The 23,311-nt window shown below is 37.0% G+C and overlaps 1 protein-coding gene across 4 annotated transcripts in view; it reads left to right on the top strand.

Moving 5' to 3' along the window:
* The window catches only part of fer (fer (fps/fes related) tyrosine kinase), a 116,550-nt gene extending 94,325 nt beyond the window's left edge, over positions 1-22,225 (top strand). For all 4 annotated transcript variants that reach the window (XM_052020108.1, XM_052020106.1, XM_052020107.1 and 1 more), the window contains 8 exons: positions 2,557-2,613; positions 3,929-4,044; positions 6,679-6,773; positions 7,720-7,843; positions 13,959-14,113; positions 15,808-15,930; positions 17,831-17,964; positions 20,835-22,225. In XM_052020108.1, coding sequence (XP_051876068.1) covers positions 2,557-2,613; positions 3,929-4,044; positions 6,679-6,773; positions 7,720-7,843; positions 13,959-14,113; positions 15,808-15,930; positions 17,831-17,964; positions 20,835-20,909 — 879 coding nt within the window. In that variant the 3' untranslated portion in view covers positions 20,910-22,225. The remainder of the gene's footprint in view (positions 1-2,556; positions 2,614-3,928; positions 4,045-6,678; positions 6,774-7,719; positions 7,844-13,958; positions 14,114-15,807; positions 15,931-17,830; positions 17,965-20,834) is intronic.
* The last annotated feature ends 1,086 nt before the right edge of the window (positions 22,226-23,311 follow it).

The raw sequence follows: 23,311 nt of genomic DNA, 5'->3' as shown, positions 1-23,311 counted from the left end.
ACACCTCATCAATCCTGATTTTATATCAGCTTTCAGGTAAATCTCAACAACACTCCCAACTGCCAAAGCTACAAATGTTTAGTCGTGGCATCTGTAGCATGATTATTGCAAAGATTTTACTCAATGGGGCCCACTGCACACACACGCTGTCCACGTACCAAACTGATCTGCATTTGCTGGACGTTACTCTGCTGTACTCCTGCAAAGAGACCCAGCATATTACTAGGCCCTTGCCTGGTATAATCAGGTCACAAGAGTAATCCAAAACATGCCCTTCCCATGAAACTGTTGAGAAAACCTTTGAAACCCTCTGGAGCCATATCCCTAACTTTGATATCTTTCAAAGCTCTTTTTTAATGCTTCTAAATATCCCTGAGGTTCAAAAGCCTTTTAAAAATAGTAAGAATCAAATAAACAATTAATTTTTACTATTATAAGTAAACTGTTAAATTATTTCATATCTTAAAAAAAATCAAAAATACTTCCAGATAATTGAAATCATTATTGTAAACACAAATGATGAAATGAATTTAACTCACTTTACTCTTACCTTTTCTTTATTGCAACTATAAAATCCCTATTTAACTGATTGGACATGAGGATCCTAAACTAGGTCCAGGCTCCAAAAGCAGATCTTACAGTTTAAATGTTAAGTTCCAGTTAAGTTCATGCTCCAACGCTAGACCACATCACAATCCAATGATGGAGATTAGTGATAGATTTGTCAGTAATTCTGGGACATCCAGAATTTCTGCCCTAAATTCTGGAACATACTGGCAATTTATGCTGGCAAAACCCACCATCATCCAGGCCAATAACCCCTCTTGCTGGGGACTACCGTGACCAACATTTCAAGGGTTGTTCATTGACTTTGGGGTGAGCTCAATAGTGGACAATTTCATTTTTGACTCAGTGGCTCCAGTATTTGCAGTGAATTTTTAATTTCTGTGCATATGTTTTAATTTAAAACCAGCATAGATACTCTTTCCAGATTCTTTCTATGAAAGAATAATCAAAAAATCCTCAAAATAATTTAACCACTCGAGCACTTTTTATTCAGTAAGTGCTAGTACCTAAGAGGCACAAAAATGGGTAACCAGAGTGCCTGAAATTATATAAATTAATTAAGTGAGGTCAAAAACTAGGGGGCATAGATTTATAGTCATTGGAAAAAAGATTGAAGGAAAATGAAAGAAGATTCTTTTGCCTGGGTGGTGGTAAGGGCTTGAAACTCACTGTCAGAAAGGGAGGTAGTGGCAGAAGCTCTCACCAAATTTAATAAGTGCCTGGATGTATGTTTAAAGAGCTGTGATCAGCAGGGAAATGGATCGATGGCTGAAAGGTGAGATTTTCACATATTGCATTTTGAGAACATGTTTGGATTGATCAGCACAGACATGATGGTCTTAATGGTCTTTGTCATAAGTTTAGATGATTATATAAACTGCCTCCTTAAATGACATAGAACATAGAACAATTACAGCACAATTCAGGCCCTTTGGCCCACAAAGCTGTGCCGAACATGTCCCTACCCTAGAAATTACTAGGCTTACCCATGGCCCTCTATTTTACTCAGTCTCTTGAAAGACCCTATCGTATCTGCCTCCACCACCGTTTCCGGCAGCCCATTCCACGCACAATTAATTCCATCTTTCACTTCTTTGTCCATTCCATCAATTTATCACAATTTCTTTGCATCTTCTTTTGTGATACTCATTGTTTACTATATGTTTTTTTTTAATATGATGCAGAAGCTTGGCCACATTCATCTAAATCTATATCCAGATTAAATGTTCACAGTAAATATAGTGAACAAATTTGAACTTTGCAGAATACTGCTACCAAATTCTAACTGATCTGTGCATAGTTGATTTTTTTTTTGCCCCTGCTGACCAGTTTGTAAATTCAATTTATCATCTTTTTCACTTCATATTTGTTAATCTTTTCGAAATGCCATTGATACTGACATTGGATGTGTCAAGCTATTTGTGTGTTTCAAAGATCAATAGCTTACCATTAAGAACTTTATTTGCAATGAGTATGATGAATGTAAGCATTTATCTAGGTGATGTGCCCATGATATTTATGGTAAGAGTGGTAATCTGATTGTTTGAAGAAATAAAATTCCAAAATATTTGTGCGTACAATTGGGTGTAAATAATACCTCATGGGAATTTCCAAATACTCAGCTGCTTGCCGTACATTAAAAAGAATATATAAAAGATGAGGTTAAGCAAGGACTGTATCCTTATAGGGATTATCCTTTTCTTTCAATGCTTTTGTTGCATTATGGTCGATAATTAGAATTGCTTATTGTTGATTAATATTTTTAGCAATTATAAAAAAAGATTTTCCTTAATTGTGCCGCCAAATGCCACCTTTTCTGAAACATGAACCTGCTTCATTTTTATCATGTCACATTTAAAATTCTAGAATCACCCTTTCATAAAATTTGAATTGTTCATTGATATCTTTGATATTTTTTTTCTACATATTGTATTCAATTTGCCTGAAGAAAAAAATGTGGCTTGTTGAAACATTTTTACTTTGGCACAGGACAAGAAGTGGGTTCTCAATCATGATGATGTCACTCTTGGAGAATTGCTCGGCAAAGTAAGTGGAAAAGGTGCTTTCATTGATTGATCTTGTTAAAGTGTACGATACCATATGTTCATCTAGTGTATTTTCAGATGATGTTGCTGTTTATTCCTTCAACTGAACAGTGTAAATGTGTTCAGTTGATCGACACTTTAGCCTTATTAATAAAAGTTTTTAAACTCTTAATTAACTCTTCTGGCTAGTTGAGCTCTATTCCCGAGCTCAAAGAGGCAGGTGAACAATCAGGTAATTTGATTACAGTCCTCAATTCCTGCTGCTAGGCTTTTTAAACTTTATTTATCCAGCACGGTAACAGGCCCTTCTGGCCCAACGAGCCTGCACTGCCCAATTACACCCGTATTAACCTACTAACCCATATGTCTTTGGGATGTGGGAGGACACTATAGCACCCGGAGGAAACTCACATAGACACGGGGAGAACGTGCAAACTCCTTACAGACAGCGGTGGGAATTGAATCCCGATCACTGGTGTTGTCATGGCGTTACACTAACCGCTATGCTACTGTGCCACTTTGAGAAGGTGCATGTGAGCAATGCTGGAATGACTTCACCTAAACCTCAAAATTGTAGAAACTAACACAAGTCCCCAAATCAGAACCAAAGTCAGGAATTGGCAATGCAAGAAATAGTTAATCAAGATGTTGGCTTCCACATACAGAGCATTTACAAAGTAATTATAGAATTTGAGCACATGCCATTGAAAACAATTATTTGCAAATTTCATTTTAAAAATGCATGCTTTAAAAACTTTAATCAGTAAAGAATCTCCACAGTGCAGATAAATAGAAAATATTAGAAATTAGATAATAGAAATGCTGAGAGAACCTCTTTCAGCATTTCAGATCTTGCTTTAATATTTGTTGCTATAACTAGTATTGAGCCAAACCTGGAACTGTGTTACTACTATTTTTACATTGCAAAAAATATGAGAAATACGAGAAATGGTTTGCAATGATGCTGTATTTTGACCTTGCTGTTTCCCTAGCGTAGTGCGTCAAAATACTTCGTAGATATCTGGAAAATTTCAAGGAATACACATTTAGAAGACCTTTCTGAGGTTCTGTTTTTAAACCTCAGACATGTTGTTGTACCTGAAGTATCTGAAGCAATTGAAAACTTCGATAAAGATACTTAATATGCTTGTAGAACTTTCCTCTGAGAATTTTAAATGTTGATAATGACCATGCAGAGACATTTACGAATCTATTAAACAGGGAAAGCAAATATCAGAAAGAAAATGTTTGCCTTGTCATGATGAGTTGGTTTAATTTAATATGTTTACGATTAAATTGGATGTTATGTATTTCAGGGAAACTTTGGAGAAGTCTTCAAGGGAACATTAAAAGATAAAACTCCAGTAGCTGTAAAAACATGCAAAGAAGACTTGCCACAGGAGTTGAAAATAAAATTTTTATCAGAAGCAAGGTAAATTTTATATACTGAGAGCACACAGAAAAGCATATTACATTTACTTTTTTGAAAGTGATTTTTTTCATTCTATTTATGCTGACAAATTAGTCTGAACAAACTTTTCAATTGAAATTTCTGCTGAAAGAAGGTAATGTAATTTTCTTCAAACTCTAAATGATTGTGTTGAAGAGAAAAAAGAAATGATTCTTACCATCCTTTATCCTCATCACATTTTACTTCCAAATCATGATCTGCAGTGGAGATGCTTAGGTAAATAATCATGTATTTCCCTGTGTTTTCCTATGTCCATGGAATAAAATGATTGCTTTATTAGTTTTGGTTTTGTTAAAACAGGATGATACATCTGTAGGTCATTGTTTCTATTGTAGTGGATCAAGAGAAAAGTGAAGAGTAATACAGATTGCAAATTTGAAATCCCCCTTGGATTATAACTGGTTTTCCTCCAGTTATTGTTAATTTTCTATTATTAATTTATTGGATATGAACCAAGAATGAGCTCCTTTGTTATGTTAGAAGATAGGCAACATGCAGGGTACCTTCTCTGAATATACATCACCTTCTTCCAGCTCTGGTCATCTTGTGTGGCCTCACGTTAATTTGAAAGGTACCCTGCGATATGAATCAAACCTGAGTTCTTAAAAAGTTGAAAGTACTGAAGTGATAAAAACTTAAAATAAAAATAATAAATTAAATACTTCTGGGTAAGAAAGAATCTTGACATCACTGAGCCGTTGATGCACCCAAAAGGAGGTTGCATCCAAAAGACTCAGGTTAATGAGTCAGCTTTGAGATGTACCAGCTCAACCACTCAAGGACAAAGGAGGGAATTTATGCCAAAAGCCAGAGGGTGTGGGTGAGGTACTAAATGAGTACTTTGCATCGGTATTCACCAAAGAGAAGGACAAAAAAAATAAGGGAGGGGTATGCGATATTCTAGAGCTGATATTAAGAAGGTGGTGGTGTTGGGGCTCTTGAATAACAGTAAGGTGGATAAGTCTCCAGGTCCTAATGGGATCTATCCCAGGTTATTGAGAGAGGCAAGAGAGGAGATTGCCGGGGCCTTGACAGAGATCTTTGTATCGTCTTTAGCCCCAGAGGGCTGGACAATAGCCAATGTTAATCCTCTGTTTAGGAAGGGCAGTAGAGACAAACCAGAAAATTATAGGCCGATGAGCCTTGCATCAATGGTAGGGAAATTACTGAAGAAGATTCTTAGGGATAGGATCTACTCGTATCTGGAAAAGCATGGACTTATTAGGGATAGTCAGCATGGCTTTGTGCAGAGGAGGTTGTGTCTTACAAACCTGTGAGTTTTTTGAAAAGGTGATAAAGATGATTAAAGTGGGCAGGGCACTGGAGGCCATATACATGGATTTTAGTAAAGCCTTAGACAAGGTCTAAATTAAGGCACATGGGATCCATGGAGAATTGGTAGATTGGATTCAAAATTGGCTTGGCCGTAGAAGGCAGAGAGTAGTGGTGGAGAGCTTTTACTTTAAATGGAGATCTGTGACCAGTGGCATTCTCCAAGGATCAGTGCTGGGACCCCTGTTATTTGTATAAATAATTTGGACGAAAATGTAGTTGGTCTGATTGGTAAGTTTGTTTAATCCAGACAAGCGTGAGGTGTTGCACTTTGAGAGGTCAAACATAAGAAGAAAGTTTTCAATGAATGACAGGACCCTTAGGAGCATTAATGTACAGAAGTATCTTGGGGTGCAAGTCCATAGCCACTTGAAAGTGGCAACACAAATAGCTAAGGTGGTAAAGAAGGCATACAGCATGCTTGCCTTCATCAGTTGGGGTGTTGAGTATAAAAGTCAAGAAGTCACATTGCAACTAAATAAAACTTTGGTTAGGCCATATTTGAAATATTATGTGCAGTTCTGGTCACCGTATTAGAGGAAGGATGTGGTGGCTTTGAAGAGGGTGCAGAAGAGGTTCACCAGGATGTTGCCTGAATTAGAAAGTATTAGCTATAAGGCTGGACAAACTTGGATTGTTTCCTCTGGAGGCTGAGGGACGAGCTGATAGAAGTTTATAAAATAATGAGAAGCATAGATAGGATAGATGATCAGTGCCTTTTTCCCAGGGTGGAAATACCAAGTACTAGAGGACACAGCTTTAAGGTGCGAGGGGGGAAAAGGTTAAAGGAGACATGTGAGGCAAGTTTTTTTTTAAACAGCGAGTGGTAGGTGCTTGGATGGCGCTGCCAGGGGATGTGGTGGAAGCAGATGCGAAAGCAGTATTTAAGAGATGTTTAGACAGGCACGTCAACAGGCAGGGAATGGAGGGATATAGACCATGTGCAGGCAGATAGGATTAATTTAAATTGACATCATGGTCAGTACAGGCATCATGGGCCATAGAATGCATTCCTGTGCTGTACTGTTCTATGTTAACTACAAATGTGTGAAACTGATGTCTTGTATTGCTAATATGTCGGATTGTAAAAATTACTTTATCTCTTTATTTTTGGTCTAAACTTCCTTTGACCGTGTCATTTTTTTCTTTACTCTTATTGGATAAAATTCTGTCATGAGATTGTCAAATTTCCATTGAAATACTAAGAAATATAACACTGCCTTTGATGAGTTTTCCGTGCATAAATATCTCAATTTTAAACAGGATACTCAAGCAGTATGATCATCCAAACATTGTCAAACTAATTGGTGTCTGTACCCAGAGGCAGCCCATTTACATTGTTATGGAGCTCATACAAGGTAAGATCCATATACATTGCCAATACGTCCATAAGATTTTCATATCGCAATTTATTTAAAATACTTCCCTTCCCCTAAACAACTTTTTAAAAATGTCTGCAATGTGCTGTGCTTGTTTATTAAAATGTTTGCCTTCCATGAACACTCCCCATATATCTATCTATCTATCTCTCTCTATATATACGCACAAAAGTAAAAATATAAAAATAGTGTAATTATTAGATATCTATCCATTTGTCCACCGAAGGAAAAGATATTTAAAATATTAACCAGGTCTTGCCTTTGAGTTTATCAGAATCACCACCATCCTAGGTTCTTGTCCTTTTTAAACCATTTACACATCTTCCTCACCTTCTTTAAATGTTGGGTCTGTTGTTTTTGCAACTTGAATTTTCATTCAATGTAATAATGACCATCTAAATATTTTCCATTACTCAGGACTGAATCAGGCCACTGTCTGCATTAGAAGGATTCTGCTATTTTATTAAACAGGGAGACACTCCTGAAAGTTATTGCCTAGAAATGCATGCCTAGCTTTTAGCACTGAACTCGCTGCACTTGTACTCTGCTTTCCAAATTCTGTTCCAGTGACTTCAGTGGAACAGAATTTCAAGCACAGAGTACAACCTGCTGTTGCAACCATGTAGTTTACCAATCATGACTTTCCAGGCAGAAACTTGCTGCTTCTATCAGTGTACGTTCCAGAAGGCCGATGCAAAGCAAATAATTTAAAAAATTGAAGATACGTTGGAGTGAGAACTGAACAGTGTATATTTCATTGATAAAATGAATGGATGACCAGCGTAGATGATTTAATATTTTAAGATTTACTTTTTAGTATCACAGCATTACTTGTGGTGATTTCTGTTCAAGACTTGTATTTTCCTTTCTAAAAACATAAGTTAATCGAATGTTACTACACGATTGCATTTTATTTTCTGTGCAGGTGGTGATTTCCTTACATTTCTAAGGAAAAAGAAAGATGACTTGAAAATGAAACAACTTGTGAAGATGTCTTTGGATGCTTCTGCTGGCATGGCTTACCTTGAAGGGAAAAACTGTATTCACAGGTGGGGAAAAGGCTTTCTAATTTTTGATAATTCTGTGCCCAGAAATGATTTAGCAATACCCTCAATTTTGCTTTTCACATCAACATTTTTTAAATCACATTGATTACCTGTAGATTAAAGATGGTACACTCCAGTATTGGTGACTTATAATCATGTGATCTTTGAATTATCCCTACGTATTAGCCAAGCTATGCATTGTTACATCTGCCAACAAGGAGCCAACAATGACTTGTCTGTGGGTATCAGAAAGTATCATATGAAAGGGATAATGTATGTAAAGCACTTTCTCACTTGGATATTATTTTTTCTGTACAAAGTTTTCTTTTCAATTTTAGCATTTTGTTCATAGCCTGTGCATCAAATAAAGACAAATGAAATGTAGAGGCAACTCCAAATATGCTATTTTATTAAAAATGCTGATAAAAATATTATGCCAACTTTAAACTTTAGTGAATTGTTGGCCCACAGGGTGCTGTACATTGGAAATACCTTACTGTCTTGCTTCAGCAGCATAATGACAACATATCCAACCTTCTGAGCTCTATCAGTGAATAAGCAGGTCACAAGACAAATTGTAAATTTGATCAGGTTTAAGTGTTGATAGTTAATTTTAGGAGAGCTGCTTTAGAATGAAGTTAATACAAACTGGATGCATTGCAGCAATGAATAATCCAGTCCATAATCTGATACTACGTGCTTCTTTGGTATTAATTTAATGATGTGCCATTTTGTCCATAAAGTCAGCTGTATCTATATGTGGATTTCAAAAAAAAAATTAATTCAGCAGCTGAAGAAAAGAAAGGCTCGTGTCTATCTTGACTCATGCTTTATAATTGCCAGTCCTATTGACCCAAGCAATCACTTGCACTGTTTGTTTCAGAGTCTCAATTCAGATCTTATTTTCAGTGCGGCTCTTGCTTGAGTGATTGCAGTACAGGATAGCATTTTAGTTTAGAGAGCAGTTAAAATTATTCACTTAGTTTAATTCTTAATTTCAATTCTGTTTTATTGTAAACAAACGCAAACCATTTATCATAATCTAACATTCAACTGCATTATCGGAAGGGCAAAATAAATTTAATTTGCCATTCAGCCATTTGGACTAAAGGTCAGTCCACTCTGTGGAGCTCAGTCTTTTCTTGGGATTCCAGCATTTCAGTTTCTGCAAATTGCTGTTAAAAAGTTATTGAAAATTAGTCTTTTCTGTTCTTTCAAGTGCAAAATGGTAAATTTCATTCTGTCACTTCTTTACAGGGTGTTAAGAATATTCAGTAGATTATGTTATAATCTAATCAATATTAAAATATTTAAAATGAGTTTCAGCTTTAGAAGAATTTAGTTTTCTTGTGGTGGAAGATTGTAGTTCATTCAGCAGCCGTAGGCTGGTTGAACTTCATGCAAATTCCTTTTACTTATCTAGAAATGTTTAAATCTGACATATCCTCATGGTATTATCTATTTTTGTCTTCAAAGGAGGTCACCAACTGCAATGAATTTTGCTTCAGTAACTATTCTGATCATTTATAGTGGTTTACTGAAGAAATGAAACAATTTAAAACACACACCATAAAACCGATGAATTGTGTATATTAAGAATTGATTCCGCTTTCATGATGTTAAGAGTTATTGGTGCCTTTCCTAAATCCAGTTATATGTGCTTGGCCTGAACACACATCCAGGTGGGCTAAAACAAGTCACAACTTACAGAGCAGTACAACTTTTATTTTAATTTTTATTGAAACTAAGTAACACAACTCGTATAATATAAAATAATACAAAGAATATAGCATAAGATATTACAAGAAGCTGAAAATGAATTATGATGTAGGATTATATGATTAAAATGTTATAAACTATAATAAACTACTATGCAATGTTGCAGTTTTTGTATTTTAACTGTCCTATGTGGTTTTTAATTCTTAACTATTACCTCAACTTCCATGTAATTAGCCCTAACTTTGATTCTGTAGACAACTCACTCCAGTGATTAAATGAGGTAATTGGTCCCCTTGTTGTTACCAGCTGATTAGACCTGTTCACTACTTCTTTGCAAGTTTCCCAGGTTTACCCCCAATTCCCCTTTTTATAACACAAAACAATCGTGCCTGTGACAAATGGTCAACATAAGCCTCTCACCTTATTCTTCCCATCCCAAGTTTATTCCTCATAAGGTCAATGCACTCTTGACCCAGTTAGCCCTAGAAAAGGTGTATTGTTCCAAACACAGACTAGGTGACCATTTCGCAGAACACCTGCCCTCCCTCTGTAACCGTGATCTGCATCTCCCCGTTGCCAGTTACTATAACTCCCCCTCCCACTCCATCACAAATATGTCAGTCCTCGGCCTCTTCCACTATCAGGAGAATTCCAAGCACAAACTGGAGGAACAGCACCTCATTTTCCTTCTTGGAACCTTGCAGCCTAACGGCATGAACGTTGAATTCTCCCACTTTAAGTAATCCCCGCCCCACCCCTCTTCTTTTCTTCCCTTTCCTAGCCTCTTTTTTCTACCCCCCTTTTTTCCTGCTTGCCTTTGACCCGTCCCCCAGTGGATCTGCTCTCCCCTCCTCCCCTGCACCTGCCTATCACTATCTCTTACCTGCATCTACCTGTCACCACCTTGTGCCCACCCCGCCTCCCCTCTTTTGTCTACCTATCACTGCTTTTCCCTCTCATATATTGGGCTTCCCCTTTTCCTATCTCCATTCCTGAAGAAGGATCCTGACCCGAAACATTGACTGCCTGCTTTTCTCCATGGATGCTGCCTGGCCTGCTGAGTTCCTCCAACATCATCATGTTTTTCATCTAGATTCCAGCATCCACAGTTCTTTGTTTCTCTTTCAAAAGTGTATTTGTTCTATTTTTACATTAGTGTCACTTAAGATTAGTCATGTTGATGAACAGAAAAGATCCAACAGTGTTGTTGTTCACCTATGCATTGTAGTGCTGTGATAAGTGCTTCATAAATTATTACAAAACAAAATATTAGGAAGGTGTTGAGAAGGAGGATTATCAAGCAAAATTTGACAACTGTTTGGCCACAAGGGATGTTAAGGCTGGTTACAACCTAGTTGGAGGTAGGATTTAAGGAAAATTTTAGATTTCTGGATCATTGGGATCTCTTCTCGGGAAGGTGGGACCTGTACGGAGAGGACGGGTTACACCCGAACCAGAAGGGGGCCAATATCCTTGCGGCGAGATTTGCTAGGGTGGTACAGGAGGGTTTAAACTAGTTTGTGAGGGGGAAGGGAACCGGAGGAGTAGGTCAGAGGAAGAAGGGAATGGGGAAAAGTTAGATCAAACAGGTAGAGAGGCTTTGGGGAAGGAGAAGCAGAATACAGGCTGTAAAAGTAGTAAGGTAGATGGACTGAAGTGTGTTTACTTAAATGCAAGAGTGTCAGGAATAAGGGGGATGAACTGAGGGCTTGGATAAGTATGGGGGACTATGATATCGTGGCTATTACTGAGACGTGGCTGACGTCAGGAGAGGAGTGGATATTGAATATTCCTGGTTTTTGGTGTTTTAAGAGGGATAGGGAAGGGGGGAGAAGAGGTGGAGGGGTGGCGATACTGGTCAGGGACACCGTTACGGCTGTGGAAAAGATGGATGTTGTAGAGGGATCATCTCTAGAGTCCGTATGGGTGGAGTTAAGGAACAAGAAAGGAGCAGTTACTCTACTGGGAGTATTCTGTAGGCCCCCCGGTAGCAGTAGAGATATAGAGGAGCAGATTGGTAGGCAGTGTTTGGAGAGAAGCAGAAATAACAGGGTTGTTATAATGGGAGACTTCAACTTCCCAAATATAGACTGGAACCTGCTTAGGTTCCAAAGGTTTAGATGGGACAGAATTTGTTAGACGTGTCCAGGAGGGATTCCTGATGCAGTACGTTGACAGGCCGACTAGAGGGAATGCCATGTTAGATCTAGTTTTAGGAAATGAACCGGGACAGGTGAATGATCTATTGGTGGGTGAGCATTTGGGGGACAGTGACCATTGCTCCATAACCTTTAAAATTGTCATGGACAGGGACAGGTGCAGAGAGGACAAGAGGTTTTTCAATTGGGGAAGGGCTAACTACGAGGCTATAAGGAGAGAACTTGGGAGTGTAAATTGGGATGTTCTTTTTGAAGGAAAATGTACCATGGGGATGTGGTCGATATTCAGGGATCTTATGCAAGACGTTAGGGATAAATATGCCCTCGTGAGGCAGAGAAGGAATGGCAGGGTGAAGGAACCATGGGTGACGAGAGAGGTGGAACGACTTGTTAGGGAGAAGAAGGTAGTGTACGTGAGGTATAAGCAGCAAGGTTCAGACAGGGCCCGTGAGGAATATAGGGTAGCGAGGAAGGAACTTAAGAAAGGGCTGAGGAGAGCTAGAAGGGGACATGAAAAGGCTTTGGCTAGTAGGGTTAAGGAAAATCCCAAGGCCTTTTTCAAGTACGTGAAGGGTAGGAGGGTGAAAGTAGGTCCGATTAAGGACAAAGGTGGGAGAATTTGCCTGGAGGCGGCGGAAGTGGGAGAAGTTCTGAATGAGTACTTCTCTTTGGTATCCACCAGGGAGAGGGGTCTTGATGATGCGCAAGGGAGTGCTGGTAGGGGTAATGTTCTCGAGGTTGTTGATATCAAGAGAGAGGATGTGTTGAAGTTGTTAAATAATATTAAGACAGATAAATCTCCGGGGCCTGACAGGATTTTCCCCAGGCTGCTTCGAGAGGCTAGGGAGGAGATTGCTGAACCGCTGGTAAGGATCTTTGAGTCCTCGTTGTCTATGGGGGTGGTGCCGGAGGATTGGAGGGTTGCGAATGTGGTCCCCTTGTTCAAAAAAGGTAATAGGGATAGGCCAGGGAATTATAGACCGGTGAGTCTCACGTCTGTGGTGGGTAAGCTGTTAGAAAGGATTCTAAGGGATAGGATTTATGAACACCTAGAGAATCATGGACTGATTAGGGACAGCCAGCATGGCTTTGTGAAGGGTTAGGTAGTGTGAGGGTGGTCTGATGGACGGCACGACACGGTGGGCCGAAGGGCCTGTTTTGTGCTGTATGGTTCTATGGTTTGAGGGGAAAAGCTTAAGGAGGAAGAATTCAGGGGCTTAGTGCATGAAGGCAAACCTGAGAAAGGTAGAGTGGTTATGTTTGGTCATCGAGGGATTTGAAAATGAGGATAAAAATTTAAAATTGAGATGGTGCTTAACAAATAGCAAGTGTACATCTGTGGTCATTGACTTGATTAGCGAACAGGACTTGGTTTGACTGAGGATATGGGCAACAGAGTTTTGAAATGAGCTCAAGTTTATGGAGAGTAAAACAGGAAGCTGGCCCAGTGTGTATTTGTATAGTTACTACTAGTGTAAATATGTGGATGATATTTCAACAGCAGGTGAGCTGAGGCAGTAATGGAGTTGCTAATGTTATAGAGGTGGAGACAGATATTCTCAATGACAATGTAGATATATGATTCCAAAGCTCATCTCAGAATCAAATATGACTTCAGTTCCAGATACAAACCACAGAGACTGTCAGTGTCCAAGGGAACAGTTTGCTAAAGTGACCATAGACAATGGATTTGATCTATTCAATATTTGTTTGAAGGAAATATCTGATTATCCAGTACTGCATATCAGACAAGCAGTCTGACAAATTTAGAGACAATGGAATGTTTGAGAGGGATTATGGTGAATTAGATGTGAATATTGCCAATGCACACATCTAGAGCGTGCAGTCTAATTTATAGAGCGTGGAGGCTGGTCAGGAGGAAGAGAAGATATCAAGTGCTGTCATTATTAGGGTGAGGGAAGGGAAAGGTGCATTTTAAACAGATGGAAGGAGGAAGTCTAGGTGGTTCAGTAATTCCATGGAAACAAGTCTACCTAAGGACAATTACTACATTTAAATTGCACATTAAGTGTTGATAAATGCCATTTGAATCGGAGATAAAAAGGGAGAGAATTATACTGGCCATTTAAAACAGGAGTGAGATCATTTCTACAAGCAAGTGAATAAGTAAGGAATCTTAAAAATCAATTTGAATGGTAAACATTTTATCCACCATAGGGTTATCAAATCTATCAGACACCGCTTCAATTGCCCTATCATTTTTTTCTCATCTTTAACAGAGACCTTGCTGCTAGGAACTGTCTTGTTGGTGATGGTAATGTACTGAAAATCAGTGATTTTGGCATGTCAAGACAGGAAGATGATGGAATTTACTCATCATCCGGCTTGAAGCAGATTCCAATCAAATGGACAGCCCCTGAGGCTTTAAATTATGGTAAAGGTTTTTATGCAGTGTGTTTGGAAATGTGAAAGTGTGAGTGGTGCAGTATGCACAATTCCCACCAAGCTTTAATCATTTTTCTTGTTATGGCACAGAAAGAAGCCATTCAGCCCATGGAGTCTGCACTGGCTCCTTGTTGTTTTATCGCTTCATCCCTTTCCCAAGCTCTTTCTCCAGTGATTTTCCCTCAAATGCCTCTCCAAATCCATTGAAAGCTGTGATTGTTTTCTTACTGCCCTTGCAGGCAGTTTTAGATGGTAATTACTTACTACATAATATTTTTCTTCACGTTTCCCCTTTTGCCCATCTCTTTGAATGTGTATTCCTTAGTCCTTGAACCATCTTCTAAATGGAACAGCTTCTCTCTCTTTGCCCAATTAAATTCTGCCATAATTTTTCAAATCTCTTTTCACCCTTCTTGGACCACCCCAGTTCCTCCAGTCTACTTTTGTAGATTTCAATCCTTATGGCTGGAGCCATTCTAGAAAATCCAGGCCAGAACTGGATGGATTAATGACCTAACTTTCCTTTTAAATAGATGTTGAGAGTAGCCTCCCTGCTTTTGTACTTTTTCTCTAGTTATAAAGATCAGGATCCCATCTCCTTTATAAATTCTTTCAACGTATCCTACTTCTTTCAAAGATTTATGTGCACAAATACCTATGTCCTTTTGTTGCTACATACATTTTAGAACCATCCTGCTTCTCCTGATCCTTCCATACTTCTCTGTATTAATTTCCTCTGTCTCTTGTCTAGCTGTTCTGCAAGATAGTGATTTTCTTTTGTGAAGCCCTGCAGGATTTTTATTATGTTAAAGTTGCTATGTAACTGTTGTTCTTACTGGTACAGAAATAGGAAGATTAATTTTAAATTACCCTGGCAAAAAATGCTCAGACACAGTGGGGTGAATTGGTTTCTTTTTTTTATATTGGTTCCCTTTTTCTTGTAAACACAGAAATTGTTGCAGTTGAGATTCAAATTGGTAGGCTACATTGTGCAGCAAGCAATCTTTGTAAAGCTCATAATACTTAAAGGCAGGTGTAACCATCTCCGCTATATTTGCAACAAATTTATCATTTCTCTAAATTAGTTCAGTTTCAAGAAACAGATTCCTCATAAATCCGCAGTAGATACATTTCTCAGAGTGGAACTGAATCATATAGATTGGTTTTGGTCTGTGATCTTATCAGTCTACAGGGTTCAGTTCTTCACTGAGATCAGCTAACTCAGCACAGACATTGATTCAGTCTATACTCTTATCATCATATGGACTGAGCTAGCTCAATATGAGGTATGCAGTTGACCTCAGCACCCCAGGCTTAGGACAGAACATATCACACAGGATTTCTGTTCTCAGTTAGCTCAAGAACAGGTAATGGATTATGTTGCTCTACATTGTTGCATGACATTTCAACACTGATGTCTACAATTGGACATAAAGAAGAGCTACCTGTACAAATTACTAGAGGGAAGAACTCTATCCAGCGAGAGCTAGCATCTTTGAGAGAAGAGAAAAATCATGCCATACTTCCTTCCCCTCTCTGCAAAAAAAAGTCAAATGCAGGCTTCACTGGAACTGTGTAATAAAGTCAGGTTTATCTACTTATATTAATCTTTAAGTTAAAATAATACACATTTTCAATGTACAAAATAGATTAAGAGACATTTGATATGCTGTTCTGTTGCAGGACGATACAGCTCAGAGAGTGATGTCTGGAGCTTTGGGATACTTTTATGGGAGACATTTAGCTTAGGCGTATGTCCATATCCTGGAATGACCAATCAACAGGCACGAGAACAGGTTGAAAAAGGTAAAGTTATGAACATCAACATCAAGAGTTTAACAGTGGGGAACAGCCCTACATAAGTTCTCTGCCAAGCTACACAGCTTGCTTTGCTTCTTGTTTCTATATACAGTACAAGTTTCCTTTAATTTTTCTTGCAATATTGGCTGCTGTTAAAGTCTATCCAAACTCTGATGTCTTTCTTATCTTAAAAGAACATCTTTGACCAATTGTGTCCATGCCAACTCCCAGGCGATCAGTCCCAATAGACTCATTCCCCTTCTCTTTCCTTCAACCTCTTATTCTCTCTCTCACATATCCAATGTTACTTTTTGCCATTAACCTACACTAAAGGGAAAGTTGCAATAGCCAATTAACCAACCAACACATTTCTGGGGTGTGGAAGGAAACCCAAGGTTAGGAAGAGAACATCCAAACTCCACCCCTTCATGATCCAAGATCAGCACTGAACCCAGTTCCCTGAAGCCGAAAGCAAGTGTGCTGTCTGCTACTTCACTGTGTTGCCCCTAAATATGGGATCCTATCCTTATCCATAAAATTTATAATCCAAACATTTTGTATGATGTTTTACCTGAGACTGAATCTGACTTAGTAATTAGTTTATTTCATTCATAATCATTCCTGTAAATGTTAAATACATTTGGAAAGTTTGAAAATTATAAATACTTAGACATTATTATTGTAATAGAGTGCTTATAAATGATTTGTAAAGATATTTGTGAAACCAAACATTATTTTATTGAAAGAATACGGTATCTAAATAGACTGTACTAGAACACCTGGAAGTTATGTTGGCACCTACAGTGCACAGAAAATGAATTGGCCGTCTCATTGATTAGACTGCCTCAAAGTCATCATTGGGAATAAATTTTGGTTCATAATATATTTCATTAAGAAAGTGAACAAATCTAACATTAATTTCAGAAAAATGTTGCCAATTAGTGATAAAAATGAGTTCTCAAACCTGGAGAATGTGGGAGACTGAATCAGTAAAAGGTGGAGTTAACAGAATTTTGATCTGTAGGAAGCGGATAGAAAAGTAAAGCTGATGTCACGATCCAATCAGCCATGCGGCTCAAGGGCCATATGGCCGACTCCAGCTATTTTACATTCCTGTCAGTTGCCACTTGCTTCTTTGCGATCCACTATAAGTTATGGATATGAAATACCAGCTTTTTTAAAAATTAAGGATTCCTTCCTTGATTTAATTGTTACAGTTGCAAAATAAAAAGTTGACAAGTTATAACACACTTTGACAAGACAGCTTTATTTACAAAAAAAAATTCAGCCAGGATGAATTAAGGTATTTATAATACTACAAATTCCAAGTTTCCTGCTTCCTTCCGTACCAAACATCCAAACATCTCATCTATAACACTTAATTTATTTTAACAAGTCCTGTTTATATAACTTGTCAACATTTCAATCAATGGAATGAATTTTGGAGGCAGAGTACAATGTGCTTAAATACTGCAGAGCACATTTGGTGCTTTGGCTGGTGATGAATACAATGTTCTAAGATTTTGCTCCTTAAATTCAGAAAATATTACAACATAACTTATGTTAATTTACTTCAAATTATGTGAATTTTTATTCATTCTGTCTTTCAAAATTCATATCACTCAAAAAATACTTTATGGATAAATGTGTCTGATTGATTAGGCCCAATTAATTCTCATATTTGCTAATTATTGAACAGTCAATGCCCCCCTACCCCCAACACTGCCCCCATATCTCTCCATGTGGAACTAATGTTCACTTGAAAAGTGGGATGGTGTTCTTCCTAGCATTAACAATTGGATCGAGCGCAGAACCGCCTTAAGAAAAAAAATGTATTTAAGTTATTTTAGTAGCACAACTGGGGAGAACGTTGCAAAGTTTAAAATATGCCTTAAAACTTTCGCAGGTTACAGGATGTCACCACCACAGAAATGTCCAGAGGATATCTATAACTTAATGCTGAAATGTTGGGAGTACAAACCAGAAAACAGACCAAATTTCAGTGATATACACAAAGAACTCTTGGCTATCAAGAAAAAGGTAATATAGTGGCACAGAGCAAATGTTGACTGTAGGAAATTCGGTATTCAAGTACTGAAACAAATCAGGAAATAACAGTTTTCCTCCCACATATTGTAATTAAAATTATGTAAACATGTTAGCATATCTTTTATTTACAGTTTATTAATCATTTATTTCCTGTTATTTCTGGCCTGTAAATAATGATAAGGTACATTATGGAGAAAGGCCTTTCATGCAAAAGACCTAATTGCAAAATATTTTCACAACTAACTTGCAACTCCTAGTAAAATTCTGTGGTAATCATTTCCTAAAATGTAAGTAAAGCAAGGAGGTTTTGGTGCATTTATTTGGGTGTTATTGATATGCAATACAAAGAATTTCTGTGGGACTGATTTCAAGCTGATCTACTTTAAATTTAATATTGTAGAAATCAGATTTATCACATATTTACAGCATTCCAACGGGAAAAATATTCCTGGATCAGGATATTTTGACATGTTAGAAAAAGCACTGAAATGACTAAATTGCATACGTAAATCAGAAACACCAGCAAAAGAGCTTCATGGTAATCTTGTGCTGTGATGGATAGCCACTGCCTATAATTTTTGGTGTTCCAGTTGTTGCAAACATTAGGAAAAACTTTCCATGATGTACCTGACATTCCAATATTCTAAACTGTGCAAAGTCCCTCTCTCTTTAAATCAAATGTTAAAATTGTTCTTTCGTTTATTTCAGTTTTGAGATCTTTGATCTTACTGCTTATAAATGTATTTTGCAGCTAGACTTAAAATGTTTGAACATTTTCTAAACAAAACTGGGCATTTGGCCAATCTTTAACAGGGACAATATTGTTTTACTGTCTATATATCACTGCTGAATGTTAACCCTTTGAGTATTAACTGCCTTTTCTGTTATCTAAGAATCTGAATTAATGATTTCTCATAATGAATCATTTAAAAAGACTAGAGAAAGTTTGCAAAGCAATGCAGTATTTCCTAATTTGTAACTGTTCAATAATAATCCAAACTAAAACTAGATTTGACTTGGGTAAAATATTATTAGAGGCTGAAAGATCATACAGTGGCTAAAAAGCTGTGCGTCTTTTGCCTTTATGCAGATTAAAACAAACACAACACTTGGTGACAATGTTTTAGTGATGACATACAACATTGAATTATTTAAATTGTACTTACCATATTATTGCAGATGGGATGTGTGATTCTGCTGCTTTAGTATACACAGATTTCCAAAGCCACCATTTGTTACTAGGCAGCACAGACTTGAGCATGTCTTGAGAGGAGTAAACCAGCTGGAGATCATTCCATTACAAAACATCTTGTCTCCTTATTGCTGTGCCAAAGCTTTATTTCATTATGAATCTTTACAGCCACCATACAGGCATCATCTCTGGTCACGGTTTATAAGGAAGCAGTGATGCTTCAAGGCATAATCCATTTGCCACATCTTTGTTGCTTGGATACCTGATACAGATCTTTTAAGGCCGGCTCCAATTTCAGTTTCCAATATTTAACTCTTGTATCTTGCTCTGACTATATTGAAAATTGTGGGAAGTTTCAGAATACAGTCCTAGAGAATATCTATTTCAGAAAATATTACTGAAATAAAGATTCCCTTGTGTTCTTATTCATAAAGCAAGAGTTACTGAATAGCCGACCTCCTCTAGTGGGTCCTGCATGCTTCACTAAGTATGTGTTGTTTCACATCTGAATCTTTTGCAATAATTATTTTGTCCCTTATGGTGTATGGATATGAGAACAGCACATTTACCTGCATCGCTTCTGAAAATCTCACTTATTGAACTGTAATACTAAACTCTGTACCTACCGTTATACAGCCATAAATATAAAATGCTTTGAAATCATGTACTGTAAATCATTGGTACATTGGTGATACTTCCAAATATGCAGGTTTAAAATATTGTTCTATTTTTCAAATATGTTTACAAGCATGAACTGATGTATCTTTCAGTTTGCTTAATGTGTTTTGGCAGTATTGGTCTTTGAGAATTTTGGAATTTGTGGAAATAATGTAATTTACAATTGTTTTAAAACTAAACCTGTCTTGTAAACATCAGTACAATATATAGGAATTTTATGGATTCAGATTCTAGAGAATTACTGTATTAATAGAAACTAAATAAGCTGTGCTAAGTATATTTTGAGTACTTTGTGCAGCATTTACTGAAATTTTTTAACATTGTTATTTAACAGCTACTGATCTTATTTGAAGTTTTATAACTAATCCAATATAAGGGCTTTTGTTTTAAAAAGAGTGAAGTTTACATTTATACCCCAATACTTCCACTTCGTAAATATTTAATTGCCTTTGTTGCACTGTTTCCAAGTCAAACTTAGCTTTGCACGTAGAAAATGAATGCTTGGCAAGTTCCACAGAAAAGGTTTCAGTGCAGTAAAAAAGTGTTTACAGAATTATCAGTATTTTTAAACAGGTGATCCTGGTGCTCAGTGGAGTTTTTTTCCCTTAAAATTCATACTGTTCTGTTATCAATTTTGTAAACAGAAAGTAGTTAGAGTAAAGTCAGTAAATTCCCTTAGGTTGGAAAATAGGTGTTTTTGCCAGCAAGAATTATGATTACTGTAAGGCAGACTTTGATTTTATTATGGAATTATGGATAATGTATTGTTTGTATTGTGCCCACAAAGTCATAAACTACACCTTCACCTGTGACAAAATGTCATATAGTCACTTTCAACAACATTGATAGCGTCATCCAGCCATGAGTGAAACAGTCCATACCAATTTAAATTTAAATGACAATAATAAGTGCATTATGGAATCATTGGTGTATTTTGAAATTCACATGGCTTTTTCGTTGCCACTAAAAGCTATTTCTCACTACCTACTAGATTAGAATCCTAGGAAAGATGTTGCACACTACAGGAGACTTGCAATACCAACGAACCTATGAAGGGACCTCCTAACAGAGATACAAACTGAAGTTTGGTTCAATCTCTGACGTCAGATGAGATTTTACATTCAATTGGTAAATGTAAACAGAAGAAAAATAGATGGGAGATGGTATGTATTGCGCCATACCAGTGTCATAATATTCCTCTGCCCAGACCCCAGTAAATATTTTGGTCACTTTTTCAAGTGGTATAAGAATTGACAAATTGGTCTTGCAGCAATGGGTCAAAAAATGAAATTACCTTGGGTTAATGGGAGTTAACTCTCCTCTCCAAGTTGCACGATTTTGATAGTTTGAGCCTTTATTCGAGTTGGCACAAGCCCATAATGTTTATAATAATAATAAAAAAAAGAAAATGCTGGAATGCTTAGCACCTGTGGAGAAAGAAATGTTCACCTACAACATTAAGTCTGTCGCTTTCTACAAAAACGTTGCCTTACCTGTTGAGTAGCTCCTGCATTTTCTGTTTTTATTTTCAATTGCCCCACAATTTTTATCTTTAATGCATTCTTTCTAACAAAACTATAATATACTTGGCCCATTGCTGTGATGTTACTGTGATTATATAAGAATGCAGAATGTCTGGTTACTTTAAAAATCAGTGTTTTAAGGTAAAGGTTTACCTTGCCTCATGTCCCATTGTTGTCGGCTTTCATGCTGCCATAGCCCAGTGGCTATAACCCTCCACTTTTCTGCTGTGTGCCATATATATTGCCTTTCTACTAACCAAATTATATTTTTCTGCCATTTAATATAATTGCTGCCACTAATAATAACATAGCAAGTCATATTGTGCTTTTCAAAAGCTCCAGTGCAGTGTTATTTGGTGCCATAATTAAGACCAGAATTCTATTTTTTTTTAAATGCACCTTTTCTTTTTCTAATATTAAACTTCTATCTTTTCAAAGAAAATAAAGCAAACTTTCAACACTGGAACTATGTAATTCATCAAAATGTTTTAAACTTTCTGTCAATGTTTGCTTTAAAATTAGTCTTATTTTTAAGGATGTATAATATTTCTACCCCAAAACATTGAAATGAAATTTTTGATGTCCATTGGGGGAGTCATGTTCAAAATACCAAACAGAAACTTGTCTTTTGTACTTTTTTTTAAAACACAGTCCTGTGTTATAACATTTATTTATTTTGTACTTTTGTTTTTACAGTGAATTTACAGGGATTTTGAAATGACGTTATATTCTCTGAATTCTGTGCTATTGTGAATCGCAGACTTGTTCCTGAAATGCTTCTGTGTCATTTTAGACCAAATACCACTAATAAGTCTGTTGATATTTATGTAATCCCTTAATAAAGAGAATGGAGGCTCTGTATTGATTGTTTTTTGTATAACCAATATTGGAAAATTGCAAAGTACACCATTAGGCCTAACCCTTGGACATTCCTATTTACTTCACACTAAAGCTTTTACTAATCAGTTTTGCTGCCTTTGCTGGAGAAACAAAGGACTGCAAATGCTGGAATCTAGCATCATCGTGTTTTTGCTGTCATTGCTGACCTAATGTCATAAATGTGTCAGAATGGAAGAAATTTTTTTTTGGTGTGAAATGCTAAAGGGAGGAGTCGACATTTATTTACAATTTAATGTGTTGGTCATTATAGCTGTAATCTCTTCAGGTATAAAAATCTCTAAATATAATACCAGCAGAAAACATGACAATTTGAATGTTAAATATCATCAAATGAGGAAAAAGACAAGCCCAACAGTGACTTTGGTTTTCAGAGCTAATGCATCATACTGTGGACTACAAGGAACCCTTACCCTCACCTGTATTTAGAAGTGAATGCCAGTTAAAGAGCAAGATAGTCTGAGGACTGTTGTACTACTTACGTGATCCTCCTTGTCTGTGTGCGTGGTGGGGGGGGGGGCAGGTTACCCGTTTCCTTTATTTAATGTTTTGAGCAGAGAAAGGATTGAAAACAAAATGGACAGGCTTGCAATACTGGTTAAAGAAACAATTTCAGCTGTGAGCACAGATCATAATTTAATGAAATCATTTGAATTGAACTGAAGAATAAAAATGAAATAAAAATCACTACTGCAGGGATAAAGAGGAGAGAAAATATGCAGGCATATTTCTGATGTGAAAATAGGACAGCAAAGGAAAATTTCAACTAGCCATATTAACTCGATAGAATTGATAATAGAAGGTATATAATTCTAAGTATATTCATGAGAATTATTTTAGTTGATATTCAGCAAGTCCAACATAATCTTAGTTTAGGGAATGAATCTGGGCAGTGGTAGAAGTTCCATTGAAAGACAATGTTGGTGTTAGTTAGACCTAGAGTAGTGAGAGCTAAGACAAAGATCAATTGGGAATAAAAGTTCTCAGCGGAGGAAAAGCCAGTTTTGCCAAGAATTGGAAACAACTGCAAGTAAATGGTTATAAGATC

Source organism: Pristis pectinata, chromosome 7, assembly GCF_009764475.1.
Source record: "Pristis pectinata isolate sPriPec2 chromosome 7, sPriPec2.1.pri, whole genome shotgun sequence".
NCBI lineage: Eukaryota > Metazoa > Chordata > Chondrichthyes > Rhinopristiformes > Pristidae > Pristis > Pristis pectinata.
The sequence above is the reverse complement of the archived record's forward strand: the minus strand, read 5'-3'. Positions and strand labels throughout refer to the sequence as shown.